The sequence below is a fragment of the Pungitius pungitius genome, chromosome 1, assembly GCF_949316345.1.
Source record: "Pungitius pungitius chromosome 1, fPunPun2.1, whole genome shotgun sequence".
NCBI classification, from domain to species: Eukaryota; Metazoa; Chordata; class Actinopteri; order Perciformes; family Gasterosteidae; genus Pungitius; species Pungitius pungitius.
The window spans coordinates 18,476,142-18,496,584 of NC_084900.1; the positions used below are offsets into that span (position 1 = coordinate 18,476,142).

Sequence of the window (20,443 nt, forward strand, 5' to 3'; positions counted from 1 at the left end):
ACAGTGGACATGGTGGAACATCTGGTTTCTCCTGAGTTTCCTTCGCTTCCTGCAGCGCATCATGCTGTGACTCAGCACCGCCACTTAAATGCACTTTAATCGGGAGATGTGCCGGAAACCACTTCCTGTGTGAGGATAAGAAGCTCTGCAGGATAAGATAGATGGGGGGGGGGATGGTAGGAAAGTGAGACAGGACCCCACTCCCACATCAGGATAGCTGCCTCTCTGTGCCTCACCCTTTCATCGTGTGTTTCTCTGGGCAGCATGCAACCCCAGCCTCTGCAGAGCGAAGGGCCGCGGCCTGCAGCCCAAGGGCCTGAGGGTGAAGGAGACGGCCGACTTCCAGGTGTACACCAAGGGAGCCGGCACCGGGGAGCTCAAAGTCACCATCAAGGGGCCCAGTGAGTTCTTTACATTTTTGTTCAGGAGTTTACTGGAGACTAAAGCACACCTGTAGGAAGAGTGATATCACATCAAAGATCCCATAACCACGCGTCCTTTTTAAATAAGTGTTTGCTACGTTAAACTATAAACTCAAGCTGCTTGTTCCTCCATCACTGAGAGAAAAGCACTCGGCGAGATCGCGACTCGTTGCTGTCCTGCCTCCCAGATGGTGGAAGGAGCTCTCTGACATCAGGACCGCAGAGAGCCTCTACATCTTCAAACTCAAGACACACCTTTTTAGACTCTACCTCGACTAAAACACTAACAAATTGTAGCACTAACAAATCGAAGCATTTAAATTGTACTTAAAATGGCACTTTTCGATAACATGTTTTGAAACTGCTTATTTGATGAAAAATTTCAGCCGATGCTCACTAACCTCCCCATTAGCTATTACTGTTATCAATGGACAATGTTATTCAAGGGGCGGGGGCGCTTATGTCTGCCCAACATTTTGCTGGGTGAGTCCCCTACTTCATTCTGGAAATGAAAACATTTTAATTTGACGTTTTGCTTGGAACGATGGTTCTATTGTGGGGGGGGGGGGCTTCTTGGCTCTTGAAATGATTAGTTGAGAAGAATCTTCTATAAATGGTTTCCTGGTTGTTTGCAGAGGGACTCGAAGAGCCTTGTAAAAGGAAAGATCTCGGCGATGACGCGTACGGCTTTGAGTATTACCCCACCACACCTGGAACATACTCAATTACCATCACCTGGGGAGGACAGCACATCCCCCGCAGGTAGGACCACCCTCTCATAGAACCCCCATCTCACTACAGGCACTCGTCACTGATGCCTCTCTGCTCCCTTCAGTCCCATCGAGGTCAAGATCGGCGCCGAGGCAGACCCACAGAAGGTGAGGGCCTGGGGTCCTGGCCTGGAGTGCGGCATTGTTGGCAAATCTGCTGACTTTGTGGTGGAGGCTGTTGGAGACAACGTTGGGACACTGGGTGAGTGACGGCGTCCTGACTGCTCGTGTCATAGGTTCTACCCTCGGTAGCGCGCCCCCGCAGCTCTTCTAAGCGCGCTGTGTTTGGGTTCTGCCTGGTCAGGTTTCTCTGTGGAAGGTCCGTCTCAGGCCAAGATCGAATGCGACGACAAGGGCGATGGATCCTGTGATGTGCGCTACTGGCCCACAGAGGCCGGCGAGTACGCCGTTCATGTGCTCTGCAACAACGAAGACATCCAACACTCTCCCTTCATGGCCGAGATAGTCAACCCACCGGCCAAAGTCTTCTACCCCGACAAGGTAGTCTACTGTAGTATTATTGAGATTGCTTATAGCACTTTGTAGTTTGCTTTCGTGAAGGATTTGTAATATTACATTAAATGTTATTTAGCTCACTCTTTTATCCAAAGCGACTTACAGTGCATTACATTTTTGCCTGGGGAGTAACTGGGGGTTAGGTGTCTTGCTCAGGGACACTTCGACATGGGGCAGCCGGGATTCGCACCACCGACCTTGCGGCCCCAGCGCACTGCACTACTCCATGCGCCACCATCGCCTAAAATCTAGATTGTTGTTGTTCTGGGTCTTTACCCTCATGGTTTAGTCACTGTGCATAAGAGTAATCTGAATAAATAATGATGTAATATGGTTCTAACATAAGGAACCATTCACCTTTTTTAAATAAAATACAAGTCAAGAAATACATAAACTCACTGGCAAATGATCTAATATTAAATAAATTACACTGGAGGCTCTTGGTTTCGGCCCTTGACATGTAGACCTGTTCCGTTTGCTCCAGGTTAAGGCGTTCGGTCCAGGCCTCCAGAGCAGCGGTTTGGCTGTTGGAAAGCCCACTGAGTTCACAGTCGATGCCAAGCAAGGAGGGAAAGCTCCTCTGAAGGTTGCAGCTCAGGTGTGTGTTCCACCCTGTGCACAGAATCATTCTCCAGCCCCTCTGTCTTCATGTCTTCACCACATTGATTCCACTCGTCTTCTGTTAACGTTCCTCACAGGACGGGGAAGGTTCTTCTGTGGATGTACAGGTTAAGGACAACGGCAACGGCACATATGCCTGTACCTACACCCCTCGGAAGCCAGTGAAACACACTGCCATGGTCTCCTGGGGAGGAGTCAACATCCCGGACAGCCCATTCAGGGTGAGTACCCAAGCGCCCTGCAGGGGGGGTGCACAGACGCCTTCATCTCACGGAAGCTTCTTGAGCTGTTGTGTTCTTTGTTCACAGATGAATATCGGAGCAGGCTGTCATCCAAACAAGGTCAAGGTCTCGGGACCAGGGGTGGCAAAGACCGGCCTGAAGGCCTTCGAGCCCACGTACTTCACTGTTGACTGTACAGAGGCTGGGCAAGGTAGAGCACCGCGCCTCACCCAGTGCCAGCAGTGTTTGCAGCCACTCAGTGTATCAAATACCGGCTCTGTGTTTTATCTGCTTCCTCGGCCCCCTAGTGACCAGAGCTTGACATTTCTTATACGGCGTTTACTTTAGTACTGCTAACTTATTAATTCAACTCCTTAAGACAATGGAGACAACAATGCTGCTCTGACTGGCTGTTAAGCATCAGAAATCATCAGTGTGTCATGATGAATTCTGTCTCCTGCCCTCAGGGGACATCAGTATAGGAATCAAGTGTGCCCCTGGAGTGGTGGGACCCGCGGAGGCAGACATCGACTTTGACATCATTCGGAACGACAACGACACGTTCACTGTCAAGTACACTCCTCCTGGAGCCGGCAGCTACACAATCATGGTCCTGTTTGCTGACCAGGTCCGACTCATTCATTTTCTATTGGCCAGAATCACACTTCTGCCTCAGGGCTTTACACTGTGTACACATAAACATCGACTATCACATTGGCACAAGAACAAACCAAATGAAAAATACCTTCAATGGGGAGAAAAAGGGAAGAAACCTTAGTGAGACTGGATGGATGCAATGTCACGTGTACAGAACAAACATAAAACATAAAAGATGAACAATACGTTCAGTTCTTACAACAGATTTAAATAATCTGTAGTAAGCCAGGTGTACAGCAGGACCACTGAGACTATGACCAGTCAGAAGCACCATCCACAGAAACCTGTGAGGGGAGAAAACCGTAAGCAGCATCTATGGAGCGCAGTAGAATACGTGTTATGAGCTCCTTAAGATGAGGCCTTGTAGGTGCACAGAAGTGCCTTCAATTCTATTCTTGATTTAACATTGAGCCAGTGGAGAGAAGTTAATACAGAAGTTGTATGATCCCTTTTCTTGTTAATACACGTGCTGCAGCATCTTGAATCAACTGGAGAGATTTAAGACACTTAAGAACAGCCTGAATTACAATCCAGTCTAGAAGTAACAAATGCATGAATTCATTTTTCTGCATCACAATGTCCTTCTAGGACCATCCTCCTTTCTAGAGGAGCAATAGAGTCCAGCACCACTCTCAAGGAGCCTGGAACAGTATAAACAAGATCATCAATCTGACGCTGGTGGGACTGACGTTTTCACAGGAGTCCTCTGATATCTTGAGATACAGATCACCTCTTACTATCCGATAAACATCCACTGTAGAAAGCGGATTCTGGTAGTAGGAGTTCAAAGGTTGTTAGACACTAGATGACAAGAGAGGGTTCTGTGGAAGGAGTGTTAAATGTTCTATCCCCATACAGCAGAACCAAGTCGAGGGTGTGATTAAAACCATGAGAAGGGTTCTGTACATTCCGACAGAAGCAAATTGAACAATGAAAGCAGTACCAAGGCTGTTTTCAACATCCACACAAATCTCAAATCATCCACAATGATTACTTTGGGGACTAAACTCTAAAAATGCAGATAGGAATCCAGAATAAGGACCTGGAGCCTCGTGCAGAGAGAACCCGCTTTGTTTTCCATGTTGGGTGCAGGAGAAAAAAAACAGGCTTTCAAATTAGTTCTAATCCAGTTTAGGTATATGGATTATTAAAAGTCTGTCTCTGAATGAGAGCATAGTGTATCGTGTTGGTTAACATGTGCGAACACGCGTGTTCTTTGTGGATTAGGCCATTCCAATGACACCCATCAGGATCAAGGTGGATCCTTCTCATGATGCCAGCAAAGTTAAGGCAGAGGGACCAGGACTCAGCCGCAGTGGTGAGGACATCCGTCATGACATTTCATCTTTGGATATTTGTGATCACAGCTCAAACTATTTTGTATTCAGATCTAAATGCAAAAAAAACTTGATGGAAATGTGAGTGACTAAAATGATAAAATCATTCACGTCGCAAACTTTCTCCCCGTTGTGATTCGCCCTCGTTCTCTTCCAGGTGTTGAACTGAACAAGCCCACTCATTTCACTGTGAGCACCAAGGCAGCAGGGAAGGCAAACCTGGACTGCACCTTCAGCGGCCCCACCAAAGGCGAGGCAGTGAAGGACTTTGAAATCATCAACAACCACGACAACACGCACACGGTGAAATACACGCCGGTGCAGCAGGTGAGTGGGGAGGAGCCCACCGATATAAGAGTGTTTGGATTTGTAGAAGAGATAACCGCTAAGAGAAACCAGTCTAAACCTGTGAGCCATCTCCTTGAGCTGGTATATCAGGAGAGATCTGCTAGATGTTGACCAGCTAGCATTAGTTGTGTCCTGCTTTAGCTTGGCGGCTAACTAAAGCGACCGCCTGCCTGAGACTAGTTGCCTGTTGAACAGCAGCTTGTTTATGGATTATGCCCCCCCCCCCCTCGTATCAGTGTGACCACATCTACACCACCCTCCCCTTTTTGCCCCAGGGCCCTCTGGGAGTTGCTGTGACCTACGGGGGAGATAACATTCCCAAGAGCCCCTTCAGCGTTGCCGTGGCACCCACGCTGGACCTCAGCAAGATCAACGTCAGCGGCCTGGGAGACAGTGCGTACTTCCTGTCCTGCATCATCACAGCCATTCTCGCCATTTCCTGTCTGCCAAAATGTTATGTTATGTTAGAGAAATGTAACATTATCGGTTTCCATCTTGCCGATCCAATGATGTCTAGAATGGTCTTTGTCCAGCTGGATCGAGAATGTTAACCGCGGTCTCTGCGCTGTGTCTCGTTGTAGAGATGACTGTAGGCAAAGACCAGGAAGTGACCGTCAAATCCAAGGGGGCTGGCGGTCAGGGAAAGGTTGCCGCCAAGGTGACCTCCCCTTCAGGGAAGCCAGTGGCCAGCAAGGTGTGGCCTCATTCTAACTGCTTTTTGACCAAATATGGTCCTCTCAGATTCGCTTCATAGAGGTGTCTGGTTGCAGGTTGAGCCAGGGCTGAGCCCCGAGACTAGTCAGGTGAAGTTCATCCCCCGAGAGGCGGGGCCATACCAGGTGGAACTGTCCTACGATGGAGTGGCCATCCCTGGATCCCCTTTCAATCCAACAGCTTACCCTGTCTCCGATCCCTCCAAGGTCAGCCGCAAGACTGACAGACGCCAGTGTCCATAGAACCTGCTGTGAGTCAGAGTTGTTCATCACGCATATCCCTGCTGCTCAGGTCCGCTGCTCCGGCCCGGGCCTGGAACGCGCCAAGGTCGGGGAGAAGGGGGAGTTCATCGTGGACTGCACGAACGCCGGCCCGGCTGAGCTGACCATTGAGATCATCTCTGACAGCGGAACAGAGGCTGAGGTGCACATCCAGGACAACGGAGACGGGACCTACACCATCACCTACATCCCTCTCTACCCTGGCTCCTACACTCTCACCATCCGCTACGGAGGCCAGGATGTGCCCAACTTCCCCGCGCGGCTCACCGTGGAGCCCGCAGTCGACGCCAGCGGAGTGCGTGTATTCGGCCCGGGAGTGGAGGGCAAAGGTAAAACCTTCTCTAGAAGATCAAAATAGTTTATTGTTCAGTTTTTAATCCTGTTCTTTCATCGCTCTATGGCCACTTGGGCTCAATGAAATACACTTTCTTTTTTGTGCAGTACAATTCCATTTTTTTCAGTCCAAGTGGGCTGCTGCACCACAGCAACTCCTCCAGAGTGATTTACAGATTCAAATTGGAACAAAAAGAACAAAAGTAGAGCACGCAGTCATTTGTTGTCCACATGGACAGTATCTAAAAGGCTTCAGGTCTCCACCAGTTCATGAACATTTCATTGGTCTGTTTTCAGGTATTTTCCGGGAGGCCACCACAGACTTCACCGTGGATGCTCGTGCCCTCACACAGACCGGAGGGGACCACATCAAAACCCTCATCAGCAACCCGTCTGGCAGCCGCACAGACGCCCTGATCGCCGACCTCGGAGATGGAACCTACAATGTGGAGTACACTCCCTACGAGGAGGGTGAGTTTGAACAGAATGCGCCATGCCCCCTGTTTGTTTTTGGATTCCCTAACGCTGACCTCGTTTGGTGTGAACGCCTCAGGCCCGCACAGCGTGGAGGTCTGCTACGACGGTTCTCCAGTGCCCAAGAGTCCGTTCCGCGTCGCAGTCACTGAAGGCTGTGATCCAGCTCGCGTCCGCGTGCACGGCCCTGGCCTGAAAGGGGGCATTACCAATAAGCCCAACAAGTTCACAGTGGAAACCCGGTACGTAGAAGCAGTCCCCCTTTTCAACCGCTGGAATTTACCCCAGGAACCAGGGTGCAAGTTGAAACCCGCCCCAGAAGATGCCTTAAGATGTCTCTTCTGGTCTTTAGACTGCTATGGAAATGCAACTGAAGGAGCCTTTTAGTTCCCGGTTAAGTAGCTTGTGACTAAAAGGACCAGGGACCCCTGAGAAAGGACATGGTGGAACATGCCAACGTCACTGAAGTTTGTTTGTTTCTTTAACCTTTATCGTGTTCCTCTGCAGAGGAGCAGGGACTGGTGGTCTTGGTCTGGCAATGGAGGGTCCATCAGAAGCCAAAATGTCCTGCACTGATAACAAGGATGGCAGCTGCAGTGTGGAGTACATCCCATACGAGACCGGGAAGTACAACCTGAACATCACCTATGGAGGACAGCCCATCAAAGGTACGAAACAAGCTGGAAGAGCTAATCAGAAGTTTCTATCTAACTGTCCTGGTGTCTATCGCCTCAAAGCATCTTGCTGTGAGGGATCGGGTTGCATTCATAGGATGGGTTGCATTCTCTGCCTAGTCTGATTTCTTTAGTTTTAATTTGAGGGTTTGTCAGTGTCAGGATGTCTCCGCTGCCTAACCGGCTGGACACGTTGGATTGTCCGCAGGTAGTCCATTCTCTGTGCCAGTCAGTGACACAGTGGACAGCACCAAGGTGAAGTGCCAGGGTCCAGGCCTGGGGAACAATGTCAGAGCCAACATTCCACAGGCATTCACTGTGGATGCCTCTAAAGCAGGAGTCGCCCCGCTGCAGGTCCGTGTCCAAGGACCCAAAGGTAAGTGTTCTTCCTATGGGTCTCTTTTGACCACCCAAGTAGGACAGCTTTTAACTCCTCCTGTGTGTTTAGGTGTGGTGGAGCCGGTTGAAGTGGTGGACAACGGTGATCAGACTCACACAGTGAAATATGTTCCCACCAGAGAGGGACCTTATTCTATTAATGTGCTGTATGCTGATGAGGAGATCCCACGCAGGTATCACCCACAGCCCGCAGGCAGGCACCATGTCAGCGCCCCTTCAACTTTGTGCTCATGCAGCGTCTCGTCCGTCCCTCTGACAGCCCCTACAAGGTGAAGGTGCTCCCCACCCACGACGCCAGTAAGGTCCGAGCCAGCGGACCCGGCCTCAATACCACCGGGGTGCCCGCCTCCCTGCCTGTTGAGTTTACCATTGACGCCAAAGATGCCGGCGAGGGATTGCTGGCGGTGCAGATCACTGTGAGTCCCAGCATGTGAAAAGAATCCTGAACATAAAGATAATTTACTGCGATAAGACTTTGGTCACTTTCTCTGTTGCAGGACCCAGAGGGGAAGCCGAAGAAGGTCAACATCCGTGACAACCATGACGGGACCTATCTGGTGTCCTATGTGCCGGACATGACCGGCAGATACACCATCCTCATTAAGTACGGAGGAGATGAGATTCCATACTCTCCTTACCGTATCCGGGCCCTGCCCACCGGGGACGCCAGCAAGTGCACCGTCACAGGTGTGTACAGGAGGAAAAATGAGCTCATACATTCAGCATTTGGGATCATTGTTGGTGAACTTTAGGACTGTTAAATACACTCGGACTTCTCACAGGCAGGTCACATGTTCCCACTCATCCAAATGTGGCAGGAGGACCAAGTTTACTGTAAGAACAGCTCAGTGGATGGTTCCCTTTTTGTAAACTGAAACACATGAGTTGGTGGTTGTATGTCAAAGTAATCAACACAAGCGCCCAAAAGCATCCCCTGCTTTATGGGCTAAATGAACATCGTGCTGTATTGACGATGTGCAAATAGAGACTGAGACCATACTCCCTGCTGTACACCCCCCCCCCCCCCCCCCCCCCCCACACACACACACCCTTTCTGCTTCACACTCTACTGTCACTGTTTTCATCCAAGTGTTTGGAGCACAGTTATTGCCTCCCACCACCCCCACCCCCACCTGACTGTCTATTTTTTTTTTTTGTCACTTTTGTTTTCGCCCGCTCCCCTGCTTCTCACCGTTCCTCTTGTCAGTCTCAATCGGCGGTCACGGTTTAGGTAAGCCTCCTGAACAACGTAATGCAGAGGACTTGCACCACCTGCTGTCTACTTCCTGTCCGCATGGAGGATGGTGGCCCCAGCCTTCTACATGATGTGCCATGCTCTCCCCTTCCACTTTTCTCACTCTCTCCCAGTGCCTCATCTCACTTCTACTTCCTCTGACATAATTGCTTGTCTTCATCTTTTTTTCATTGGACAGACTAATGGACTAACCGCAGTGGCATCTTTCACTTGTACATGGGGAACGTATGATAATAACCTGCCAGTCATTGGTAACCATTGGATGGGAATAACAAGACTAGATGTCATGTGACTTTGTGCTGTCTCATGGATGTGGAATGTGCATGCTGTACGTAGTGTGAGAAGGAAGGTGCGTCTGCCTGTGTTTCACCTCTGACCCTTCTTCAGGAGCTGGTGTCGGCCCGACTATCCAGATTGGCGAGCAGACAGTAATCACTGTGGACGCCAAGGCTGCTGGGAAAGGCAAGGTAACGTGCAGCGTGTGCACGCCCGAGGGGGCGGAGCTTGACGTGGACGTGGTGGAAAATGAGGACGGAACATTTGACATCTTCTACACGGCGCCGCAGCCCGGCGAGTACGTGATCTGCGTCCGCTTCGGAGGGGAGCACATCCCCAACAGCCCCTTCCAAGTCACGGTGAGTGCCGTGCATCTGGACTCAGCTGAGCCCAGTGGGCCACGAGGCCCGGAACAAGAACAGTGTGAAATATAAGCATAAAACTACTCATAGGTGCACTTAGAAACTCCCTCTGCTGGAGTAATAAGGAGAGGAACCTCATCCAGCCACCACCTCTAAACACCTTTACGCTCTACAAGGAAAGCCTTGTTTGTGACAGACGGAGCAGCCTCCACCTTCTCGCCCGTGTTCAGGCATAGATGCTGCGTGGCATCCTTGATGCCGTTGCCATCCAGAGTCCTGGTTCACTCAATGCTGTTTTATTTCCCTCAAATCTCTTTGCATCGTTTTGACCCTTTCCCTCCCCAACACCACCCACCTCAGGCGCTGGAAGGAGCTCCATCAGACCAGCTCATGCAGCAGAGCCAAATGCCCCAGTACTACACTCAACAGCCCTGGGTACCTAAAGCCTCTGCCTCAGCCTCTCATCCAGCTCAGTTTCTGTCTCCCTTTGTCTCCTCCATGTCATCACACATGGTCTCCTTTCATCTGCCTGCATCGGTGTCTGCTGTCTCTTTGGAGGGGTTTTTCCCTTTGAGGGGACTTTTCCCCATCTCATGGATTCCTTAAACACATGGACAGTGCAACAGACCTGCACAATAGAAAACCAAAAAATGTAATTTCCCTTTTCAAAGAGGATTTCTCCTTCGTATTCAGGAATGAAAGAATTAGCCTGATTCTTTGTGCAGCCCGTCTGTTGAGCAGTGCTCCATATCAACTTGCTGAGGAAACCAAAGCCATTTTGAGAGCCATCAATGTGGGCCTGCCAGCCGCTCCACATTCTCAAAATAGCCAACTGCTTGGTTTCTCATCTTCTCTTGCAGTTCTGTGTCGATGTCATCCTGACTATAATCATCGTTGTCCATCATTTCATCTCATGATTGTCTCATCCCATTCTGTGTGTTGGTGAAAGGAGACCTGTACCCCCCCCCCCATCCTGCGTTGTGCTGATTGCATCTGCAACCTCTGTTACTGTAAACACAACCTCTCCATGGACCGCACATCTGACCTGCCCTCTTGTCTCCTAGGCAACGGACAGACCAATGGGAATGAACGGCCTGGATGTGGCAGGGCTGAGGCCGTTTGACCTCGTCATCCCATTCACCATCCAGAAGGGGGAGATCACGGGTGAGTGCACTATAGTGAACACGCCCTCTTCAGCGGCGCGTCCCGCGTCTCACGGCGCCGTCTCTCTGTCCTCTGGTGTAGGCGAGGTCCGGATGCCATCGGGCAAGGTGGCAAAGCCTGACATCACAGACAACAAGGATGGCACTGTGACTGTCAAGTACGCGCCCACTGAGGCCGGCCTTCATGAGATGGACATCAAATACGACGGAATCCACATACCTGGTACGACTCAAACTCCTCCTGCTGCTCCAGAAATGAATAACGCTGAACGCGCATGAGAAACCCGTCCCCTCTGGCATCCACAGGAAGTCCCTTACAGTTCTATGTGGACTACATGAACAGTGGGAATGTCAGCGCCTACGGCCCTGGCCTCATCCATGGGACCGTCAACCAGCCAGCAGTCTTCACTGTCAACACCAAAGATGCTGGGGAGGGTTAGTACTGAAGCAGCTGTGCCAAATAAATCATTAGCCAGACATTTAATGGATTTCCATGATATGCATTGGACATCACAGGAAATATTGAAAGAAAATATGGAAACATATCTATAATTCATGATCTAAATGTTTTATGTTTGAAAAGTAAAAATAGCCACTGCAAAGACCGTAATCCCACTCATTACCGTCTGTCCTTGTAGGGGGTCTGTCTCTGGCCATCGAGGGTCCATCCAAGGCAGACATCAGCTGCGTGGACAACCAGGATGGGACCTGCACCGTGTCCTACTTGCCGGTTCTGCCCGGCGACTACAGCATTCTGGTTAAATACAACGACAAGCACATCCCCGGCTCCCCCTTCTGTGCCAGGATCACAGGTAATAGGCCTCCTGTGATCCTCCAGCCACTGGAAATATAAAGTTTTTCACTAGATGTCTAAGATGTGTTTGTCACAGTGAGCATGATAGCCAAGTATAGATATATAATGTCTTATGCAAAGCTGAGGTCACACGCGTGTTAATGCTGCTGGAGAAGGTTTGTTTTCTACTGAGCGGACCTGTCTCTGCTGTGTCCTCAGGGGATGACTCCATGAGGATGTCCCATCTGAAGGTGGGCTCCGCCGCAGACATCCCGCTGGACATCGGGGAGTTTGACCTCAGCCAGCTGACGGCCTCCCTGACCACGCCCTCTGGCCGCGAGGAGCCCTGCCTGCTGAAGATGCTGCGTGACGGACATGTCGGTGAGTGCGCCGTCTGGTAGGAGACGAGTCATCCATCTTTGTCCTCGTCTCAACCCGCCGCCGGCTGTTTTTATGCATCTGTCCGTCGTAGGCATCGCGTTTGTTCCCAAGGAGATCGGAGAGCACTTTGTTAACATCAAGAAGAACGGTCGCCATATTCCCAGCAGCCCAATCTCAGTCATGATCAACCAATCGGAAATCGGCGACGCCAGCCGCGTGCGTGTGAGTGGGCCGGGTCTGAACGAGGCCCGGACCTTTGAGCCCGCTGAGTTCATCATCGACACTCGTGAAGCAGGTACACACTATATGGAAGAAACCTGTGCATTTCTTTTTCAGCCATCCAGATACTTGACTCTCTGATGTCTCCTCCACAAATACAGGCTACGGCGGCCTGAGCCTGTCCATCGAGGGGCCCAGTAAAGTGGACATCAACACTGAGGACCAGGAGGATGGCACCTGTAAGGTCACCTACTGCCCCACTGAACCAGGAAATTACATCATCAACATCAAGTTCGCTGACCAACATGTGCCAGGTGGTTATTTGAAGACAGACTGACCTTGTCGTGCCGGAGTGGTTATGAATTTCCAGTTAGGGTCCTTATGAGCAGGTGTCCCCTTGCATGGCAGCGCCTGTCATCAGTGTGTCGGTGTTCGAATGGCATGTTAGTGGTTAGAAGACCAGAGCTGAGAACTAGACTGTCCATTTACCACTTAGCAAAGCATTGTTTTACTAAACTGACCTTAACCCTTGTCGTTGTGTGTGTGGGGTTTACAGGGAGTGCCTTCTCAGTGAAGGTAACCGGGGAGGGCAGGATGAAGGAGAGCATCACCAGGAAGAGGAGAGCAGCATCAGTCGCCAACGTTGGCAGCCAGTGTGACCTGAGCCTCAAGATCCCAGGTACACGTGGAAGAAAACTCCCGTTATACGAACCCTCATTATACCAACATACAAACTCATTATACGATGGGGGAAAGACTAGCAAGAAGGAAAAGGGGCGTGGCTCCAATGGATTGACACATTAAGGTCTTAAGTATGTCTAAAGTTGAAGATGGGATATTGGTTCCATCACGCAACAGACGAAGCGTCCTTTAATACCCAGCGACACATTTCTTTAACGTTCAATTGTCACATCCAAGCTGAAAGGTACAAAGTCTCCCTGCTCGTGTGTTTACAATGACCCAAACACCCGATTGGCCGTCTGCAGAGATCAGCATAGCGGACATGACGGCCCAGGTGACCAGCCCCTCCGGCCAGGTTCACAAGGCTGAAATCATGGAGGGAGAGAACAACACCTACTGCATTCGCTTCGTCCCCACCGAGACCGGCGTGCACACAGTGTGTGTGAAATACAACGGCGTGCACGTGCCTGGCAGCCCGTTCCAGTTCACAGTGGGCCCCCTGGGGGAGGGCGGCGCTCACAAGGTCCGTGCCGGAGGGCCCGGCCTGGAGAGAGCAGAGGCCGGAGTGCCAGGTTGGTGTGGGCGCCGGAACCATTCGTGCACGTGCGTTCTTCTTCACTGCCTACCTGACTCGGTGTTGCTTGTGTGTTGTGTGTAGCGGAGTTCAGTATCTGGACGCGGGAGGCCGGCGCCGGAGGTCTCAGTATTGCTGTGGAGGGGCCGAGCAAGGCCGAAATTGCCTTCGAGGACCGCAAAGATGGGTCCAGTGGAGTGTCCTACATCGTTCAGGAGCCCGGTGAGAGAGGTCTTGTGGATGGAAAGATGAGGACAATAAATCAGATTTTGTCCCATGAGGCCGTATCGCTGGGACTGTTTGAGCCTCTGACCTGACGCCTGTTTCCTGTAGGAGACTACGAGGTGTCGATCCGCTTCAATGACGAGCACATCCCCGACAGCCCCTTCGTCGTCCCCGTGGCCTCGCCGTCCGATGACGCCCGGCGCCTCACTGTTGCCAGTCTTCAGGTGAGGCTCTGAGACACACACACACGCCAGGCCACGGCACACTGCCTCCAATGCAGCAGCAATAGGGGTTTCTGGCGTGACAGGTCCTAATAGTTTAAAACGAGTGGATATTTTGTCAGGCATAAGAGCTGCTGCTGCATTTTTAGGCAGTGCAAGGGCTTCTGGGATACTAGAGGACTGTGTGTTTCTCGTGCCTCATTCTAAAGGCTGCCAACAGCCTCCCACCTGTAGAAGTAACAGTAGGCGCTAAAGGGTTAAAGAGGTCTGACACGGGCTACTTTTCCTCTCTGCTCACTGACACATGGAAACACTGTGACAAAGAAACTAAATAGACGGAATGAAAACCATTTCACATTTTTATTCCATCTATTTTTTTCTGCATGTTTAGTCAAAATGAAACGAAGGAAGCATTGGCTGTGTTATAATGAACTTGTGTAAATCTTCCACGAATGGCCTTCTCTCACTGGGGAATGGGCTTCCACACATTGGCATGTATCTTTACCTGCATGCAGACACTTGGACATGCTCAGTCACACTTCTGACTTGTAACTGCTTCCTGTGCCTTACACAGCCCTCCTCTTTAGCCTTGTTAGCAGCCTGCAGGTAAGATGTGCATGTGTTGTCTGGATATGCTACTGAGGTGATAAATGCTTTTACGTGGACAGTATCCAGGAACCGATCTGATTGGAGGGGAGTGATTTGGTGATGCGGAGTTGAGTGTGTGAGTATGTGTTGTCGAGCAGGAGTCGGGCTTGAAGGTGAACCAGCCGGCGTCGTTTGCCGTCAGCCTGAACGGAGCCAAAGGGGTTATCGACGCAAAGGTCCACAGCCCGTCTGGAGCTCTGGAGGAGTGCTGCGTCACTGAGATAGACCAAGGTAACCATGGAGATGCATTCCAGAGTCATCCGCAACGCTCAGCAAAGGCTCCTTTACCTACTCTTTCCCTTCCTCCCTGCTGTCTAGATAAGTATGCAGTTCGGTTCATCCCCAGAGAGAACGGGCTCTATCTGATTGATGTGAAGTTCAATGGAAGTCACATCCCTGGAAGTCCGTTTAAGATCAGAGTGGGGGAAACGGGCCAGGCTGGAGACCCTGGGATGGTGACGGCCTACGGGGCGGGACTGGAGGGAGGCACCACAGGTAACTCACTGCCCCTCTCAGAGCTGTCTGGTCCCCAATCCTGTTCGACCTACTGGACCGGTCCTCATTTTCTCCCCCCAGGAACTGCGTGTGAGTTTGTGGTAAACACGAGCAAAGCGGGTCCTGGTGCTTTAGCAGTGACCATCGATGGGCCCTCCAAGGTTAAGATGGATTGTGTGGAGTGCTCCGAGGGCTACAGGGTCACATACACCCCAATGGCGCCTGGCAACTACTTGATTTCCATCAAATATGGCGGCCCCTACCACATCGGCGGAAGCCCCTTCAAAGCAAAGATCACTGGTGAAGGATCATTTCACTAGGCAACCAGGATACAAATGTGTGTGACTCCCCCTGAGATTAACTTCCACTCTCGCTTCCATCTCCCAGGTTCCAAGCTGGTGTCCAGCCACAGTATGCATGAGACGTCTTCTGTGATGGTCGACCCTGTGACCCGAGCCATCAGCTGTTCTCAGCAGGGAGCTCCCACTAAGTCCGATGCCAGTAAGGTGACAGCCAAGGGGCAGGGCCTGAGCAAGGCCTTAGTCGGCCAGAAGAACAGCTTCAGTGTCGACTGCAGCAAAGCAGGTGTGTTCTTCTCAGCTTTCAGTGTATTCGTAAATTACAAGGTACTTGCATGTGGATAGTTCAGTTTAGAGCTGCAACTAACTATTATTTTAATAATCGATTCATCTGTCGATTATTTGTTCGATTAATCGATGAATCGGATAAAAAAATAAACATTCATTTCCAACCCTTTATTGAAAAATAGAACTGACAGTGCAAAACATATTTAGAAAGTGCACAAACAGATTGCTCCTTGAACAGCCCTAAGTAAGCAAATAAAATGGACTAACACAAAACATACACACATCGCATGATGTATACTTTACAGCCGCCAAATTAAATATATTAGGCACAAAATCATGAATAATCGCCGTGGTGCTCCCGTGCCAGGCCATGTCGCTTTTGCATATCTTACAATCAGACATGTCAACCCTCCCGAATTTCAAAGCCCCTCCCGAAAATATCCCGGACCGACCTTTATCCAGATTTCCACCCGGACAACAATATTGCTGCACCATCTGTCACTGGGTGCGCTGTTTCAGACCGAACAATAATAAAGGTTACACCATGAAGTCAAGCGTGGCGATTAGAACGTAAAACTGCAAAGAAAACCGCAGCCCCGATTTCAGTGTGAAATACCTGGGAGGATTTAGGTCGCATTGGTTTCTCTGCCTCCGCATGTTTCAGAACAGTATTACGGGTCTCTCCGATGGTCTTTCCTCTACCTCAGCGTTGTTCTTTATTTTTCTTAGCAAAGCTCTGCTGAGCGGAGCTTTTTTTCTTCTCAGCTCTGCGTGGCGCGCGCAACTTTCTTTTAATACTCAAACATAATAGTCGCGCGACACAACGAATCGATAATGAAATTCGTTGCCAACGCTTTTAATAATCGATTTGAATCGATTTCATCGATTCGTTGTTGCAGCCCTAGTTCAGTTACCAAAGTCTACCACGATGCATTATTGATAGAAACAGCCAAGATTCAAATTCTATCACGCTGGCAGCTAATGGCAGAACTTGGTCTGCAGCTTTGGTTTTAATTAGGCTTTTGGCAGCTTTTTTAATTCAACAATTTGTCTTTAATAATGAAGCATTTTGAATCGTGTACCTGATTAATTCCTTTGGCTGGCTTCGTCTCCACGGTAACGCCGGCTGAGGCTCGTGGGTTTAGTGATGGTACACAAACCTGACTCTCTTACAGTTGAGATGGGAGCAAAGCTGACAACTGGGAGTATTGTGGCTGACTTTAATTTGATCAGGATAATAAAAGTATTGTGTATAAATGAATCTGCAGATGCTGTTCAAAGTGAGACAACCTTTCTAAAGACAATAAAAACCATGAGGCCGAAGGGTCCAGTAGAATGTGAGATGAGCTGTGGACAGATGCACACGCATGATCTCCTCCTGGAGTGGATGAGTTGAAACTGGCGGCCATACTGATCTGCTCTGTCTCCATGCACAGGTCGTAACATGCTCCTGGTCGGCGTGGACGGTCCCAAGGTCCCCTGTGAGGAGATCCTAGTGAAACATTTGGGCAACCGCTTGTACAACGTCAGCTACCAGCTCAAAGAGAAGGGAGAGTACGTCCTGGTAGTCAAGTGGGGGGACGAGCACATCCCTGGCAGCCCGTACCACATTAATGTCTAATAACCCACCACACCTTCCTAAACCACTGTTTCACTGAAAGTCTAACCCACCATTGTTTACGACTTCGCCTCCCGCCTGTTTTACAAATTTAGGTTTTCTTTTACTATCGTAAAACAAAGTAGAAAACAATGTCTTGCATAAGTGTTCACCCTCAGCCTGATTTCTTCACCCTCAAGGTAATATTTTAGCCCTGAATCTCCCACAGATCTTTCGGGTCCATCGCTGCGTTCCTCGTCTTGTTCTTCTGCCTAAGCGCTTCCTTCAGTAAATTTCAGGTGGAAAAGATGCACCTTGTTGTTGTTTTTCCAGTCCTTAGAGGTGTCTGAACTGGTGTACAGTGATTGGATAGCATTCGAATGAAGGCTACTGTTTACACTGGAGGAGCTTCTCAAACATTCATAAAGGATGGATTCAGTTTTTTATGAACTATTGAGTGTACCGAAGTTAGACTGCACACTTTGTCAGGTCTTCAGTTGTCCCACGTGGTTTTCATGACGCTCTTTAACTAACCCGGCTGCTGGACCCCCTGCTAGCGTGCTCCAGTTTAATGCGCTTGTGTACTTAAAGCAGTCTTATGGATTTGAATAGGGAGTTTCACAGTAGCTTACTGGTGGTTTGTCACACCTGCTCCATGAACACTGCTGCTGTATTAATGGCACACAACATGTGATCCGCTTGTTCATTAGGTTGTAAAACTTCAGCTATGGGAAAGTGCCCTGTTCATAAAGGCCTTAACTGGGTTCTAAAAAGGGAAGTTTCTAGTGTTGGACTGATGAAGATGAGTATCATCACGTCCTGAAAGAAACCCAATCCACAAGAGAACAGCTGTTGCTTTGTTTTAACCCCCCTCCCCCTTGTCCGTCTAGCTCTTTGTGCAGGCTCTTTTGGAACAAAATAAATATAAATAAACTTGTCCCAATAAAAAAAAAAAGGCTTTAAAGTGTTTAAGACAGTATTTTGATACACAATAAAGTTGTCTAAGTATTTTTTGGCTATTTTTGTGTCTTTGTCCTGTTCATATTGAGAAACTCAAGCGTGACAAATACAAACCAGGTAAAGATTTGTTCAATCAAATGTGTATTTATCCAACTGCTACGAGCCCAGAGGTCCCACTGAGGAGACGATGCGTGGACTCCAGTGCACCACATGTTTGCTGTGAGAAGGAAAACTTGTCCTCCTCCGACCTGCCTCGTGGGCCTCCTCCAGGGCCTGCTACAGTAGAGCCCACCATAAAGATCTTTGTGGTTAGGAAACGGAGCTATGTTTTGCTGACATGGTAGTTCTGTAAAGGTACTGAGCCCACAAAAGCACCAGGGCATTGCTGATTTCACAGCAATCCTTTTGGCAGCTGTAGGACAAGGAGATTTGGGATGCAGCAAAGGACTTCAGGTGGACCCAAACACCTTTAACATGGAGTCTTTTCTTTAGAGGACTGTACCAGGTCAACAACAGCATATCAGGATTGTCTCAAGATTACCAGGGTTTGAAATGACTTGACTCTTGGGGGAGGGGGGGTTCCCTAAAATGTAACTATAAAAAATACTGAAGACCACCTTGCTACACTATATACTGCAGGCAAAATTATATTGATATATTTTGAAGGTGGGATAATGGTCTTGGGATGTTTTCATGGTTTGGGCTAGTCCCAGTATTGTAGTGGTGTCTGGAGGAGTGGATTGGCTATAATCAAACAGGTAAGTAACCCTGTAATTCTGGAGCAACGAAGTTACAGCACCTTTGTATAAATCCCTGACATGACAAAGTGGAAAACAGGTCATTCTTTCCTTGAAGTTAACAAAGTTACCTAAATCCACCAGGTGTACTCATTATGGCACCACCATGCACCTTCAAAAGGGTTTGATCAAATACAACTGGCGTTTCTCATCCCTTATGTTAATTGAATTTGTAAAACTAACCGCTGGATTGAATAATGTCTATAAAGACTGTTCCTGGCATCTAAATATGGCACCAAAATCAGCTGCTATTCGGTCCGGTAGATAACGGCCGTTAAGATACCGCACAGGAAAACCTGTAAATATCCATAGCTCACTACGTAGAGCAGTGGGCTTGTTGGCTTTAGGATGCTTTGACCCATGGGGTTCGAATCCCGATCGTTCCGATCTTTTCTTAAATATATTTTCTTGACTACATGTTTTCATACGTGGTTGTGATGTAGTACTCACTTATACAATCATGAACGCTGCAATGCATTTGTGATGCGTTTTGTAGATTTTTAGCAATATGTTTGTGAATGTGCTGCTGTTAGCTGGCAGGTTGTTTGGCTTCATACACGTACAGCTATAAGAAACGTTGACAAACGCACTCTTCTCATCATTACGTTACACTGAGTATAAGTTAGTTAATGCAACTTTTGATATAGGAACGCCAAATCCAAATATTTTACTAGAATAAGCAATTATTATGGAGATATAAACATAATCGAAGCACTTACAGCATTTTCATTAGGGATTTCGCTTTTTGCGGCGATCAACAATAACCTACGTGTCTGCGCCATAGACCACAACAACAATCTGTGATGCTATTAGCTGCCCTGATTGCTGCCCAATCGTGGTAGGAAATAAATAAATTATTTTTATAAATATAAAACGTCACTAAAGACCTTTTCACAATCATTTTTAAAATATTTGTCGGGGACCCCTCAAAATCTAAAAAACAATTCTTATAGGGGGTCCCTAATGACTTATAGGGGGTCCGGGACCCACCCAGACCCCCCTCATTTCGAACCCTGAGATTACCATACATGAAAGCAGCAGGGCAACCAGTGACCTCCATACACTGGACTGCCTTCCTTTTCCCCAAAGAGGGAAGTGTAAGAAGTTACTTTGCAGTCATTTTCAATAATGGTACAATTTGACTGGATGTACATTCCTCTTCATTGTCATCCGAGGGTTTGTATGTAATAAACCTCTGAGAGGAGAGCGAACGCAGAACATACTCACTATGAGTACACAGCAGTTATGCCGTTTTCAGTTTCTACTCAAAACTAATCAGGAATCAGGAAACGTTTATTACCATTATGTTAGACATACATGGAATTTGACTTGGCGGTTGGTGCATGACTGAAGACAGTACAATAACGACAACGTAGTGCAACAATAACAAAAGTATAATAAAATATATGCTATGGGTTAGTACGCTTATTACTAACAAGTCA

General features: G+C 48.9%; 1 protein-coding gene across 2 annotated transcripts in view; it reads left to right on the plus strand.

The window, feature by feature from the left end:
* flna (filamin A, alpha (actin binding protein 280)) overlaps positions 1–18,254 on the plus strand; it is a 34,648-nt gene extending 16,394 nt beyond the window's left edge. Inside the window, exons 10-49 of one of the 2 annotated variants that reach the window (XM_062562907.1) lie at positions 264–401; positions 1,058–1,184; positions 1,258–1,394; positions 1,497–1,693; positions 2,193–2,306; positions 2,407–2,550; positions 2,638–2,761; positions 3,018–3,178; positions 4,435–4,525; positions 4,702–4,871; positions 5,168–5,285; positions 5,474–5,586; positions 5,663–5,812; positions 5,898–6,216; positions 6,518–6,691; positions 6,774–6,936; positions 7,202–7,362; positions 7,577–7,744; positions 7,817–7,940; positions 8,027–8,183; positions 8,265–8,454; positions 8,975–8,998; positions 9,410–9,657; positions 10,021–10,095; positions 10,725–10,824; positions 10,906–11,046; positions 11,130–11,258; positions 11,462–11,635; positions 11,836–11,997; positions 12,089–12,292; positions 12,378–12,530; positions 12,773–12,895; positions 13,203–13,469; positions 13,556–13,693; positions 13,805–13,920; positions 14,664–14,796; positions 14,884–15,060; positions 15,142–15,360; positions 15,448–15,645; positions 17,084–18,254. In XM_062562907.1, the coding sequence (XP_062418891.1) occupies positions 264–401; positions 1,058–1,184; positions 1,258–1,394; positions 1,497–1,693; positions 2,193–2,306; positions 2,407–2,550; positions 2,638–2,761; positions 3,018–3,178; positions 4,435–4,525; positions 4,702–4,871; positions 5,168–5,285; positions 5,474–5,586; positions 5,663–5,812; positions 5,898–6,216; positions 6,518–6,691; positions 6,774–6,936; positions 7,202–7,362; positions 7,577–7,744; positions 7,817–7,940; positions 8,027–8,183; positions 8,265–8,454; positions 8,975–8,998; positions 9,410–9,657; positions 10,021–10,095; positions 10,725–10,824; positions 10,906–11,046; positions 11,130–11,258; positions 11,462–11,635; positions 11,836–11,997; positions 12,089–12,292; positions 12,378–12,530; positions 12,773–12,895; positions 13,203–13,469; positions 13,556–13,693; positions 13,805–13,920; positions 14,664–14,796; positions 14,884–15,060; positions 15,142–15,360; positions 15,448–15,645; positions 17,084–17,268 (6,206 nt within the window). In that variant the 3' untranslated portion in view covers positions 17,269–18,254. Of the gene's footprint in view, positions 1–263; positions 402–1,057; positions 1,185–1,257; positions 1,395–1,496; positions 1,694–2,192; positions 2,307–2,406; positions 2,551–2,637; positions 2,762–3,017; positions 3,179–4,434; positions 4,526–4,701; positions 4,872–5,167; positions 5,286–5,473; positions 5,587–5,662; positions 5,813–5,897; positions 6,217–6,517; positions 6,692–6,773; positions 6,937–7,201; positions 7,363–7,576; positions 7,941–8,026; positions 8,184–8,264; positions 8,455–8,974; positions 8,999–9,409; positions 9,658–10,020; positions 10,096–10,724; positions 10,825–10,905; positions 11,047–11,129; positions 11,259–11,461; positions 11,636–11,835; positions 11,998–12,088; positions 12,293–12,377; positions 12,531–12,772; positions 12,896–13,202; positions 13,470–13,555; positions 13,694–13,804; positions 13,921–14,663; positions 14,797–14,883; positions 15,061–15,141; positions 15,361–15,447; positions 15,646–17,083 lie in introns of both variants that reach the window. The other variant, XM_062562905.1, reaches the window with a different exon arrangement.
* The last annotated feature ends 2,189 nt before the right edge of the window (positions 18,255–20,443 follow it).